At 36.5% G+C, this 14,513-nt stretch overlaps 1 protein-coding gene across 2 annotated transcripts in view; it reads left to right on the top strand.

Moving 5' to 3' along the window:
• The first annotated feature begins 6 nt into the window (after positions 1–6).
• The window catches only part of TGS1 (trimethylguanosine synthase 1), a 29,473-nt gene continuing 14,966 nt past the window's right edge, over positions 7–14,513 (top strand). Inside the window, exons 1-8 of one of the 2 annotated variants that reach the window (XM_005871664.2) lie at positions 7–193; positions 3,135–3,199; positions 4,431–4,603; positions 4,970–5,783; positions 8,089–8,206; positions 9,683–9,769; positions 10,927–11,077; positions 12,807–13,113. In XM_005871664.2, coding sequence (XP_005871726.1) covers positions 90–193; positions 3,135–3,199; positions 4,431–4,603; positions 4,970–5,783; positions 8,089–8,206; positions 9,683–9,769; positions 10,927–11,077; positions 12,807–13,113 — 1,819 coding nt within the window. In that variant the 5' untranslated portion in view covers positions 7–89. Of the gene's footprint in view, positions 194–3,134; positions 3,200–4,430; positions 4,604–4,969; positions 5,784–8,088; positions 8,207–9,682; positions 9,770–10,902; positions 11,078–12,806; positions 13,114–14,513 lie in introns of both variants that reach the window. The other variant, XM_005871663.2, reaches the window with a different exon arrangement.

Genomic DNA, 14,513 nt, shown 5'->3' with positions numbered 1-14,513 from the left:
AGGCCTCCTTCCGGTCTGCAGGACCCTGCCGAGGCCCGGGCGCTGGTCCCGCTCCGTGTACCGCAGGGCTGCCTCCTCCGAGCGGTACAATGTGCTGCGAGAAGTGGAGCCACGTGGCCGAAATGTTTCTCTTTATTGAAGACCTGGAGGAGGATTATAAGATCCTTTGCCTCTGCTCCCGGGCATTTGTAGAGTAAGTACAAACTTCGCTCTCCCTTTGCACGATTATTGCCCAGAAATGGAGGTGATGCAGATCAGTTGCAATGGGTCCCTGGAACCACGGCCAGAGAGAGTATTTGACTCTTGGGCAAGCTGATGTTGTAGAAAAAGGGGAGCCCTGCCTGGTGTGCTCGGTGGTGGAACATGACCTATGAACCAGGTGGTCTCGGTTCCGTTCGGTCAGGTCACATGTCCCGGTTGTGGGCTCGATCGCCAGTAGGGGGCGTGTAGAAGGCAGCCCATCCATCATGATTCTCATCATTGATGTTTCTCTCTCTCTCTCCCTCTCCTTTCCTCTCTCTGAAGTTAATAAAAACATGAAAAAAAAAAAGAAAAGAAAAAGGGGGGGAAAATCCTCAGACTTTAGAGTGGTGGCCTCTGCCATTAAGTGTATGAGTAAATCTGTGTGGGCTGTAATGAAAAAATGTGGTAGTTGATATATGTCATTTTATATTTATAAACTGAGGGGACATTTTAAAATTGGGGGAAAGTGAAATGTAAAATGAAATCCAGTTAGTGGATATGACATCACAAGGTAAAGGTTTAAAGATAAGTAACTTACTTTGGATAACGTCTTTTTTAAAACCTTAAGATTTATTAAAGCACCAATTCACATAAACATAACTTGTGAGGTAAAAGGTTTAACTACAATTACATTCGTTTTTGAGCTGTCTTCTATTTTGGGAAAATATTTGTTTTGGGTAAAAACTGCTGTACCTGTAAGATAGCTAGTGGGGGGAGGGGGAAATGCCTAAAGAATTGGATTCTGGAGATGGTTTTCTTTATATTAGACTAGAAGCCTGGTGCACAAAATTCGTGCACCAGGGAGGTCCCTCAGCCTGGCCTGTGCCCTCTCGCATTCCGGGAGCCCTCAGGGGATGTCCAACTGATGGTTTAGGCTCACCCTCCACAAGGAATGGGCCTAAGCCATCAGTCGGACATCCTTAACGCTGCGCAGAGGTGGGAGAGGCTCCCACCACTGCCGCTGTGCTCACCAGCCATGAGATGAGCCTGGCTTCTGGCTGAGCGGGGCTCCCCCTGTGGGAGCACACTGACCACCAGGGGGCAGCTCTTGCGTTGAGTGCGTCTGCCCCCTGGTGGTCAGAGTGCGTCATAGCGACCAGCCATTCTGCCGTTAGGTTGATTTGCATATTAGCTTTTTATTATATAGGAGGATGTGTGAGTTCATATCTAAAACAGGTATATTCACCATAATCATCTCACAGGCTTACTGCTAGATTCAACTTGTGGAAGTGAATTTTATGTGAGAGACTTTTAATAGAGTTTAATGTAGTAGAGTTTTAGTTTGAAGTTATTCTTACTATTCATCATGTGTTTTTGTGAAGTAATCTGCAAATTCAAAAAGAAATGGAAAACTATGTTAAATTTAATGTGAAAAGTATTTCTGTTTTTGTAGTTATATGTGCATATATTCATTCAATGAATGATTGTTGTGCTCCTTTGTATTAGGTACTAGTAGGCACTGGGGTACAAGACACAGCCCTTCCTTAACACATTTTGACTTTACTTACTGGCAAAGGAGATCAATATTAAGACAACTGTTACATAAACCTTTGGTTAGTTAAAGTTATAAGTGCTTTGAAGATCACCCTGGGTAATCAGCAGCACCTGGGGGATGGTTCAAAGGAGGGGAACCACATAATCATTTTTCAGGCTACAAGTTCTAGGTGACTTGGATAAAGATTGGTGGCAGTGGAAATGGAGAGAAACTGTTGAGATTAAGGAGTTGGAATGAATGTGAGGGAATAAAGGAAAGAAATAGGATGAGAAAGAATAGGTCAAGGCTAACTTTCTTGCTGAAATGATGGCATGGTAGAAAGTTGCTTGTGCTATAAAAAAGCAGGCTTTGATTATTGATTCTTTAAGTGATGAATTTTGAAATAATTTTAAACTTACAAAAATAATTCAAAGAACTTCCATATTCCCACCACCCAGATTCACCAATTCTTCATAACACACACACGCCATCATTAGTGTTTTTCTGGACCATTTGAGAACATGCTGCAGATGTGACTATCACTACTAAATACTTCATTGTGTATTTCCCCAAAACAAGTATATCCTACACAACTACTGTAGTCATTGAGACTAAATTGTTTTATCTTGATTTATGTTTCAGTTTGCTAAAATATTTAAATAAGTACTTCATTTTATGTTAGTCTGCAAAACAACCTTTGCTTGGACCATGAATATCTTGTCTACTAGGCAATGAATATTTTGGCCTATTTGCAGATGGACTGTGGTTTGCATGTAGATTTTATATATGTGTCAGATAAATCTTTCCATATTTATGCTTCCCTTTTATAGCAAATTTAGAGAGCATTTCATTGTTTGTGCATCATAAGGAGGATTGGGTTCTTCCCCCAATATCCTGAATACCACTTATTTTAATAATTAGTTATGCCCTGGCTGGTGGGCTAAGTGGTTAGAGCATCGACCCACACTCCACAGGGCCTTGGATTTGATTCCCAGTCAAGGGCACATACCTGGGTTGCATGTTCGGTCCCTGGCCCTGCGGGAGGCAACTAATGAATGTGTCTCTCTCACCTGGTTATCTCTTTTATTCTCATCCTCTTCTCACCCTCTCTCCCTCCCTTCCACTCTCTCTAAAAATCAATGGAAAAAATATCTTCAGGTGAGGATTAACAAAAATAGTAATTAGTAGTTATAAATGCTTGCCACAATACTAAATGTTTTACAGATACTGCCAATCCTTATAACAACCCCATGAGATAGGCATTATTATTTCTGTATTACAAATTAGGAAAATATATTAGCATATTATTTTTCTATCTTTAACCTTTGTATTAATTAACCTATGTTGCTTTGAATTTATTTCTTCTCTAAATTTGTAATTTAATTTTTTTCAATACTGACTTTGATTTGCTTCACAGAGATCGAAAATTGTGCAATTTGGGATTAAAAGGCTACTATGTTAAAGGCAACGGCAACAGTGCAGGTAATAATACAGTGTAAACTATATCATCCTTTTTTGCTAAAATTAACCATAACACTATATTCATTATAATTCGTTATAAATACTGTATTAATTTCTTAGCATAACATATCATGTGGCAAAAATATTCTGTAATCATAGTCATTTTTTTTTTTATAGCATGGTTCTAGAATCCCTATCAAAGCAGAAATTTTCTGTTCTTATAGCAAACTCCTATATGGAGTTGAGGTAGCCTCTTTTGCCTCATGTAGCATTCCTTCCTGAGTTGTCGCCATTAGATAAAAGCAACTTGAAATTTGAGGCTTTGAAAAGTAGAGAACATTAGTTTCTAATGCAGAATTTTATTGTTTTAAAACAGTGATGGCAAACCTATGACACAAGTGTCAGAGGTGACATGCGAAATCATTTTTTTGGTTGATTTTTCTTTGTTAAATGGCATTTAAATATATAAAATAAATATCAAAAATATAAGTCTTTGTTTTACTATGGTTGCAGATATCAAAAAATTTCTATATGTGACATGGCACCAGAGTTAAGTTAGGGTTTTTCAAAACGCTGACACGCCGAGCTCAAAAGGTTCTCCATCACTGTTTTAAAAGCTAAACTGAGGCATATCAAAAATTTTCCAGATTTTATTTGAGCGTACGTTCATTCAAATTGAGCAGCACCTAACCAAAGGTAGTTAGGAGCACTCTGAAGATGAAGTAGAAGCGTATTTACAGAGGAGATGCAGAAACAAAACAATCCAGTTGTGATTGAAGTACCCGTAAGGGGCCTGAACACATAACCTCTCACCTCTCTTATTAGCAGCTCCTAAAATAACTTAACAAATCATCCTTTTAAATCCACTGATCTAGTGCAGTAATACTGCAGAGAAGGAATATCAAAATGTAAAAATTTGCCTCATGGTTACTCTACTGTGTTCCTTCTTATAGCCTCAGTGCTTTGCACAATGCCCAGCACAAAGGAGATGCTCAAGAAGTATAAGTTGAATGGGAAGCTAGATGGATAGTGATAGGCAGAGCCAGACTAGAAATTGTCTCTTTATTCTTAGTTGGCTGTTTTTTACTAGTCCATATTGCCATCAATTCCCTTTTTTCCCCCTTAAAAATTGTAACAATTATACACCTTTGGGCAAGGCATGTAATAACTCTGGGTCTCAGGTTTTCTTCATTAAAATGATGATCAAACCTGCATCTAAATTTTTTCTAAAGTTAACAAATGCTATCTATAGGAGACCAAGCTACAGAAGAGGAGGAAAGTTGTAATTTCCATGGCAATAAAGAATCATGTAATAGCAAAGGCATAGACCTAGATGAAAGTGAACTTGATTCTGAGACTGAACTCATGAAAAGTATGGGACTGCCACTTCAATTTGGTGGGATGTCTGCACATAAGAATTTTGAGGTAAGTATTCACTTACTTTTATTTATTAGTTTTCTCTGTAAAATCTAGTGGGATTTTTTTAATCCCACATCTAATGCATTTATTAATTAGAGCACTCCGTCTCTTTTTTAATGTACAGATTTATAAATTAACCAAAACTAAGTTGTGATGTGTCCCCCATGTGATTTTCTTCTCTTGGGATCTTGTGTAGTAAGATTCACTTGTTTGTGTAACTAAAAGCCCAGGGTGAAGGTAGTGGGGAGCGGGGCAGAGGAGCACAAAGATTGAGGCTATTTTGTTTAACTTAATGTCAAAATAGATTTGGGTTCTACTTTCTCTTTTAGTTTATGAAGTGGATTTTGTATTCAAGTTATTTATCTTATGCAGGTGTCTATGAATACTAGAAATAAAATTAAAATAAAAAAGAAAAAGAAAAAACATCAAAAGAAGTACTTAGATGAGATGATAAAAGAATCTTGGAGAGAAGAATATGAAGAAGATGACATTTTGGCCTCAGATGATCCATCTTCAGTTGAACAGTATGAGAACACCAGAACACGTAAACTAAAACCCAAAAAAGACACTGAAACTGAAAGCCTTTCTACTGAAAGTACATTATCTCCAAAGCTAGAAATTACAGAAAAATGGGAAAAGTACTGGAATGAATACGGTGGAGAACTACTATGGCAAAGCTGGCAAGAAAAACATTCAGATCAAACACTGTGTTCTGAACCTTGGAACGTTCCTGATACCAAGGAAGAATGGGAGCAACATTATAGTCAACTTTATTGGTATTATTTGGAACAATTTAAGTATTGGGAAGCTCAGGGTTGGACTTTTGATGCCTCACAAAGCTGTGGTGCAAGTATGTGTGGGCCTAAAACAGAAGTTGACAACGAGAAAGATGAAAATTGCATGAAAGCAGACTTACTTTCTTTTCCATCTTCATCAATAGGTTGTAAAAGCTCTAATTCAAGTGAAAAAGATCAGAATGAACTACTTGATGGAATTAGTAATATAAGTCTGAATTCAGGGAAACCAGAAGAGAGCCAGTTAGAGTCATCTGTAAGTTCTGACGGACATCAGTGGCTAAATGAAGTTAACAGTAGAAGAGAATGCCCTTCTGGCCAAAGTGAGTCGTGTAATGGAGGAGCCAAGGAAAGCAACTTGTCAGGGAACAGCGCAAATCAACCAGCTCAGGGTAAGACTGACCAAGATTTACTAGTATCCTACTAAGTAACAGTTAACTAAATGAACCTGTTAAGAAAAAGAATACTAATCCTTTATGGTAGAGTTAAGTAGTGCAAACTACGTTTTATAGTGTACAGAAATTATTCAGTCCATCTTATTTTTATATCACAAGTTGTTTATTACCCTTTTATATAAATTAAAAAGAATATTTTCACAAAGTACTCAAAAGTACCATTCCTTTCTCTTATACCTAGGTGGCCAGTGAATTAAAACTTGGAAATCCCTTTCTAATTAAATTAGAACTTTAATTTAGAGTGAGCTTGGAATGTCCAAGTTTCTCTAGAACAGCAGTAACCCTTTCACAGGGGTCGCATAAGACCATCGGAAAACACATATATAATTACATATTGTTTTTGTGATTAATCACTATGCTTTAATTATGTTCAATTTGTAACAATGAAATTGGGGGTCACCACAACATGAGGAACTGTATTAAAGGGTCGCGGCATTGGAAAGATTGAGAACCACTTCTCTAGAACAAATGAGTTTATAAGAGGCATGTTAAAGAGTGGTGGAGAGCACATATTCGACAGTAGGCCAATCTGAATGAGAGTCATATCTGGAATTGAGTTGGGACAATGAAGTCTTGCTATAAAGAGAATTTAAACAGGGCATGATGTTCATTTATACCTAGAAGGGTTGATTTCAGGACTTTCATAAAATACTCAGGATAAGAAACTTGGTTGACTCCTGCCCAAGTGATTATAAAAAAATTCATCATCATGCAGCCTGGTGCTACTGTAAGGACTAAAGAAAGCCAGTAAGAGGAGTGTGTTTAAAAAAAAGTTAGAATAAGGTGGATTAGAGTGCTCTTGCTAGGGAGAAGGGTACTACCAATTGATAGCACCAGGAAAATGGAAATTTTTATAACTTTTGGGTTATCTTGGCATCCTTGATGTTTGGTACTAAGAAAGTATGGTTCATAGGGATTTCCTTCTCATACTTATTCCTATATGACCTGCTTTGTTCATCCCAGGTCACTGATCTTCATCTAGTTGAGAGTTACTAAAGAACCCTATCTATTTTTTTACTTCTTTTCTCTGTACTCTTGAAATGGAGCTTAACTTTAGTGCAATATTCTCATTCCTTTCGATTTTGCTGTTGTTATCCCTTTTATGTGATTATCTTATATTAATCTTTGATATTCTTCAAACCTCACAGATTCTGCCTTCTCTTGCCTGTTTGCTAAACTGTGTGTATAAATTGACCATTTCTATTGCCTGTTTCCTATGTATATAATTCCCCATGTCTGTAATTAGCTCCAGTGTGACTGCCATCAGGATCAAATTAAGAATTCTAGATTTTAATTTGTTTTAGATACTCACTTGAGATCAAAACATAAGGTAAACAGGGTGAGGCAAAAGTAGGCTTATAGTCATTCATATGGAAAATAATACAATAATGAATAAATAATAATAAAAGGATCAAAACATAAGGTAAACAGGGTGAGGCAAAAGTAGGTTTACAGTCGTTCATATGGAAAATAATAAAATAATTAATAAATAAAAATAAAAGGATAAACTATGTTTTGTGTACTCACAATTGTAAACCTACTTTTGCCCTACCCTGCATATTGCATTTTTTTATAAGTATGTTTTCTACTGTTTGTGGTTGGGTGTTCTCCTGAAATAGTCTGTCCCCACATATTCAAAGCTTCCCACTGTCTACATTGCAGACACCTCTCCACTTCTATTCTCACCCACCTACTTTGTTCCAGTCTGAAGAAATAGAGAACAAGGACAGACATGTACCTCAGTTGGAGCCACAACAAGTTATACTCGTTTTAAGTGGTGGTGTTTATCTTTGTTACTTGCATTATTACTTTAAGAGCTATGTTAGAGACAATTAAATGTATTTACTTCTTAAGAAAGAGAATTTTTTAATCAATGTGATCATGACATCTTTAGAGTCATTTAGATTAAAATTTCATCAAAATGTAATAGCTAATAGCTATGACAAAGATAACTTTGTGGAATAATTTGTGTAGAGTTAGATAGCTATCAGGAAAAAGTAGTTTTTGTTCACTTTCAAAGTAGCTAAGTCATGGAAACTTTTAAACATTAATAGACATAGCTCCAATTTTTTTTTATGTTCAGATCCTGTGTGTAGATACACAGAATCGGTAGATGTGGTCTGACACTTTGTCTTACATACACGTACAGTTCATTGCAGGAAATATTTTGATTGCCTTTGTAAATGGCAGGAGAGTTGTCAAACCAAGGGGAGACATCCACAGTAATAATCTGCCTCTTTAGATTCACAGAAGTCTTCAGAAGCAAACACAATCCAAGAAAGACCACCTCCCAACAAGACCGATGGAGATGAGAGTGAAGAAGATCCACCTGAACGCCAGCCAAGCAAACTCAAGAGGAGGCAAGTTGCACGTTACCTTTCTTTCTGGAATGTGTTAGCGTAAGCCACTCTCTCCTCTAGTGAGTAGTTACCGAGTGCTTGTGACATTTCAGCACTGTGAGGAGAAAAGACAAGACCCTGGCCTTTGGAGCATGGTCAGATCCCAACTCCGCCTCTTCAGTTCCGCCACAATTTCTTATCTATAAAGTGGAACTGATGCCTCTTCTGTGAGATCATTGGGAAGACTGGAACTAGCATGTAATATACTAATATATTAGTAGCTATCAATGAATGATAGCTATTAACTAGTAATATATAAGTAGGTACAGTCTATCTTTCTAAGGAAGTTCTAATTTTTTTTTTCCCAAAAGTCTGGGAATAATTACAGGATTTTATTGCTAAAATGCTCTTCAGATACATCAAATCTAGTGCTCTCATTCTATCGGTAGGAATACTAAGACAAAACAAAGATAAATACTTTGACCAGAGTTAAGTAGCGGTAATGGCAGCTCCAAAAGTAGAGCCCAGTCCATCTCCTTCGAAGACAGGACTGTTTGTAGTGTATCATTGATACATGTAATTAAACAAGTAGAGAATAATGTCAGGTAAAATGTGGCCAAATGCTAATGCTGTGAAACAACAGGAAAAGGATGGACATTACAGAATTTGGATGTTAGCTGGGCACATTTCATTTCTATAACAGCATATGAAGTGCTTCGCATAAGACTGTGTGTTCCATATAGTTTCTAGAAAAACAGTAAGCACGCTTTAGAGGCTCAGCAACTAGTACATAAAAGCATACCTCTCTTTGTTCCTTCTACACGGTAGACGTTGCATGTGAATTCCTCCATTAGTTCTTGCTAGTTCCTGACGGCAGACTGTGTGTACTTACATTCCTGGAACCTAGGTCCTCCATAAATGTTCAGTGAGCATCATTTCATTTGTAAGAATAATGTCTCACCATTTCTGTTTACTCATTACTGTTGCCCAGGTAGTAGGGAGTATTAGAACTATCTCCCATAAATGGATGATCCTGAGTTACTTAATACCACTTGTATCACAACCTGATTCTTCTTAACAATATTTTTTTTCTTTTGTAATGTTTTGGTTGGGTTGATATTTTTCAAATGTTTCCTTGTTTGTTTTTCAGAAAAACCTCTGGAGAAAACTCTAGGAGATTAGTTTAAGGCTGCAGCTTTTAACTGGTATTTTTTCAAAGGAAAATGGAGAGATACCATGTTCAGGAATAGAGATAATTACTTGACAGGATTTAAGTTTTGAGTGCTTATTACTGTGCTCCAAATACTGCTTGGTACTTTTCCTCATTTGAAAAATCCTGATTAAAATACTGTTTTTCCTGTTTTCCTGGGTTTGTGAATTATGGTTGATTGTTGTAAAGGGCAAGTTTGCGTAGATTGACTATATGTACTTCTGATATTTGCCTGAACGGGTGGGCTCTGGAGATAATGGCTTATCACCTTTTGTTTATTTGTTTAGCCATGAGCTGGACATCGATGAAAACCCAGATTCAGACTTTGATGACAATGGTGCCCTTCTAGGATTCAACCATGGCTCCGGACAAAAGTAATTATACATAAATGCTGTTGTCCTTAAATCTTAACCACTTGGGCTAACTTAAAGCTCTCTGATATTCAGATAGCTAATAATGAGTATGTAGCTTATATCATTTGAGATATATCATTTGCAGTTAAAACACTAGTCTCTCTTGTTTGTAAGAATTATAGTTATCACCATACCTTTGATGTAGTCACATGTATTAACTCAGTTGTACTTCAAAGCAATCCAGTGTTGTTACTCCAATTTATACTAGTAAATAAAGCAACTGAAGTAACAAGTAAGAGTGAAAATCTTTTCTTCAAATCATTCCCCAGAGATAATAGTTGGCATATATCCTTCCTAATTTTTCATGTATGTTTTTATGACTATGTACATATACACACATTACTCCTTTTTATTAAACAAAAAATCATTCTATACATAGTCTACAGCTTGCTTTTTTCCCCTAAACAATGTACCATCAACAGCCTGCCTTATCAGTACATTTACCTAGTCCCTTCAGTAGGGCCTGGTGTTTAATTGATTTATAGCCAGGTTGCTTCCTAAGACCTACTTTATGCCTTTGAAGTACCCCCAGCTTGTTGCATGTACTAATAGTTCATTCCTTCCTATTACTAAGTAGTATGCCATTATATGGACGTACCATAGTTTGTTGAACCATTATCTATTGAAAGGCATTTGGATTATGTGTGGTATTTTGTTATTATAAATAAAGCTGCTTTGAACTTTTGTGTACAGAAAGTATTAGTGTTCTCTGGGATTAAATGCCCAAGCATTAAATATAAGGAAATTGAGGAGTTTATTGCCTATGACATGAAGACTGAACTGAGTAGTTAAAGCAAACTAAAGACCTACCATTTTGCTATTTCTTTATTACATTATACTGTGTAGGTTCTGCTTTCTGCTCTATATCTGTTGATATTTCCAACTTTGGTGTTTCACATTTACTTGAGAATTAACATACAAAGCTAGAACTTAAACTGCATTTTAAACTTTATTTCTTAATTAGGAAAATGAAATTACAGTAGTGGCTGCTAATAGAAAAATAGTGAAAGTTGTTAGTTTTATTTTCTTTTCATATAAAGAAACAAACTGATAGAACTTAAGATTTCAGTCAACTTCTTTTGATTTGGTCTCAGATATGGTGGAATTTCACATTTCAGTCATAGACGGGTCAGATATCTACAGAAGAATGTAAAGTATAAGTCAAAGTTCTTGGACATGAGAAGACAAATAAATTTGAAAAATAAACACATTTTCTTTACTGAAGACACAGAAAAAAAATGTTTTAAGAAAAGCAAAACTTTGAGTAAGGTATGTATAAATTTTGTTTTTATTTACAGATAGAATTTCATTTTGTGAGCTTGGCTTCTTAAAGTTTTTGTTTTCAAATGGGAACCCTGTTTCTACCAGATATAAGGGCACCTGAGATTCTTTTCTACTTGCTTTCTAAAGACATGTATTGTGTGAAACAAATTTGGAAAAGATTAAGTTGGGGGCAATATGAAAAGGGAATGTTTTGAAAGCTACAAAGTAGTAGAGAGAGTCTGGGAAGATAAGTAGATAAAATTGCCTTGTGTATGTAGTAACAGACAATGGAAATTGCTCATCTGTTTAGGCTAAGTAGGATCCCAGAAGTCCATTGTCTGATACAACTTTTGTAGTAATCCTTAATTTTGAGGTCACCTAAAGGTGATTGATTAAACTTGGCTCTAACAAGTTCATCCTAATGACGTGAGATTAAAGGCTAATTTGGTGATTCGCATTGTTAACTAGAATAGTCATATCCCCTGTCTTGGACTTTGCTGTACTTATCGTCCAACTACCTGGAAAACAAAAGTAATTAAAATTGCCTTTGCTTGGTTTTGATGAGTGATTCATTATAGAAAAAGAAACACTTTCTGCTGAGCTGAACCTTGTGTCAGCCACATCTCCAGCAGTTCTTTTAAGTCAACAGAAATCTCAGACCCCATATATTTGTTTTTCCTCTGTTGTATAATTACCCTTTTTAACTTTTGTATTCTTCCAAAACATACTACAATTTTATAGCTGTTTTTATTTTTAATGTATTTCAGATTGTTTGGCTGCTGGTGATATTTTAATATTTTAGTGACCCTAGTTATGTCTGGAACAGATTTCCAGTATTGGTTCAATTGGTCCTATAGGAATTTTTATAATGTATTAGATGTGATAGCCCCCATATATTCACCTGTACATGAAGAGCAGAAACATAGCTGCTAAGTATTACTGCGGAGGAGGGAGAGGGCCAGAATGTGACTGTTGTGTCCTTAGATATCTGATTGATGTATAGGCACAGTCCTCTCAAAGGAAGATTCTGGGTTGTTGTCTATGCCCATTTCTGTCTACCACTCTTGTTCTAATTTCCTAACTTTTAGGAAGGTCATGAAGATCTGTTATGAAGAATGTTTTTGTTATAGAAGATAGCAAGAAAGTATATAGCCTTGTTAACATTTCATAGAAGAAACCTAATTTATAGGAATCATTTTATTGACTCTACTGCTTCAGTAAAAGGCAGTTTGCATCCTTTGCAAGATAGCACTGCCTTTATTCTTAGAGACACAAAATCTTTTTAGAGTTCATCTTTGCGCTGAGTACCATTTAACATAGATAATAGCCTGGGTCTTGCAGAAAAACTAAAATTAGTGACTCCACAATAGGTGGGTACATTTGTAATGGTAGCATCACATAGTACAGTTATGTTGTTAGAAGCCTTTATGGAAAGCTATTGTAAAAGTTCAACTTTATCCTCTTAATGTTAATTGATTATAGAAAGATCATAGTCTTGTGTGTGATCTGATATTTTCTTCCTTTTAAAGAAGTCTTTAATAACGTCATGGTATGTCCAGACAAGAAAGTGCAATTAGCTTGGAATTACTTGCTCATATTAGCTTTGTGATACAGTGTACTTGTCAGAGCTAAGAATTGTGATGCAGCTTGTCAATCAGGTCACAAATGGTAAAGCAGGTGGAAATATTCTGTGTAATTGGAATTGGTTCATGCCCATAGCATCTTACAATTTCAGGTAGAAAAATTTCTAAAATGGGTTAACGAACCAATGGATGAGGAAGCATCACAGGAGTCAGTTTCTCATGACGATGTGCAAGACGCTTGCACAAGCAGTGATTCAGAAGAGCAGGGAGTGTCTGTTACCAAAGAGGAGGAGCCACTGGAGATGAGCAATCCAGAGCCTGCAGAGGGTCATGCCACACCTTCAGCTGGTGAACCTGAGACAGAAAAAAATGAAGGGGACAGCACCGGAGCAGCTGTCACAGATAAGGAGGATTGTGTTGCTCAGGATATACCAGATTCTCTTCAGGTGGAAACTGAAGGTAAGAGTAAATGTGCTTCAACCTGCTGGTGGATTTAGAGAAATACATTTTATAAATGTTTTTCCCTAGTTTTCACTTAGGAGTCATCTATACCTAAGGATTCCCTGCTATTTACTTTTAAGTTGAGAGAAGGCATGTTAAGTAAATGTGCTAATGGCTATGATTTGGCACCCGAGTTCATTTCCCTCTTGACTGAACAGACATGGTAAAATCAAAGGTAAAGCATATGGCAAAACTGTGTTTGAATACCTCTGTCTATGCCATTCAGATTGGTTTCTGCCACTACCCTCTGTCCCATGCTCTATAGGTGGCCAGATCGTTTTTATTTTGTTATTTTTGTAGCGGTTGTATATAGCAGTAAATTTTTTTTGGATGTTGCATTGACATAAAGCGTTTACAGTAGTTCGCTATAATGAGTGGAGAACAGAGTAGCATTTTTACTTTATACTCTTTTGTACTATTTGAATTTATTTTAAGCAAATGTTCTTTTATAATTTAAAAGATAATTGTATTCAGTGGAACATTGGGGCTTTATCAGGTAAAAATTTTTATTTGAAACTAGAAGCCTGATGCACGAAATTCGTGCAAGGGGCTTGGCCTTTGCATCCCCGGCTTCATCCAAAAGGTAGTCCAGAAGGACATCCAGAAGGTCGTTTGGCTGTCCAGTCCAATTAGCATATTATGCTTTTATTATTATAGATAATACTCAGTTTATAGATGAGTTATTTCAGACTTGCCTAATGAAACAGTTACATTTATTGTGATGATTTCTTTCTTAGGAATGAAGCTAGTGACCCCTGTTTTCATTTTCCTTAATTTTATATTAAGTAAAATAGCTAATTTGAATCTTGCTTTGTGTGTGTGTGTGTGTGTGGGCGGGGGTGGAGGGGAGGGATAATGGATCTATGATAACTTTGTCATATACTTCCTTGACTTTCTAAACAGCATATGCTTAAGGTAGTTAAATTTTTTTATTTAGCAACTTTTTCATTGTACAATTGTTTTAATGTACAACTGGTGTTCATATAGCACGTGCAGATTTCTGAAATGCTTTCACATGCCTTATTCTCATTTAATCTGTAAAGTACCCAATGAAGTAGGTGGAATTAGCTCCATTCTGTAAATGTGGAAACTAAAAATAAAGTCCAGAGAAATTAAGAAATTTGTTTGAGGTCACACAGCCTTAAGTGGCATAACAAGGACTCAGTACCAAGTTGTCTGATTCCTAAATCTCATTTTCCCACGCTACCCTAATTCCCTATCACTACTCATCACAATGTTGGTAGTTTTCACCTGGGATGATACCACCATCTCCGGGGCATTTGGAAGATGGTGGTTGTCAAATGACCTGGGGAGTTTTGGCATTTAGTACTTTGGATTATTTAATGTTGCACAATAAG

Source organism: Myotis brandtii, unplaced genomic scaffold (genome assembly GCF_000412655.1).
Source record: "Myotis brandtii unplaced genomic scaffold, ASM41265v1 scaffold351, whole genome shotgun sequence".
Lineage (NCBI taxonomy): Eukaryota > Metazoa > Chordata > Mammalia > Chiroptera > Vespertilionidae > Myotis > Myotis brandtii.
The sequence above is the reverse complement of the archived record's forward strand: the minus strand, read 5'-3'. Positions and strand labels throughout refer to the sequence as shown.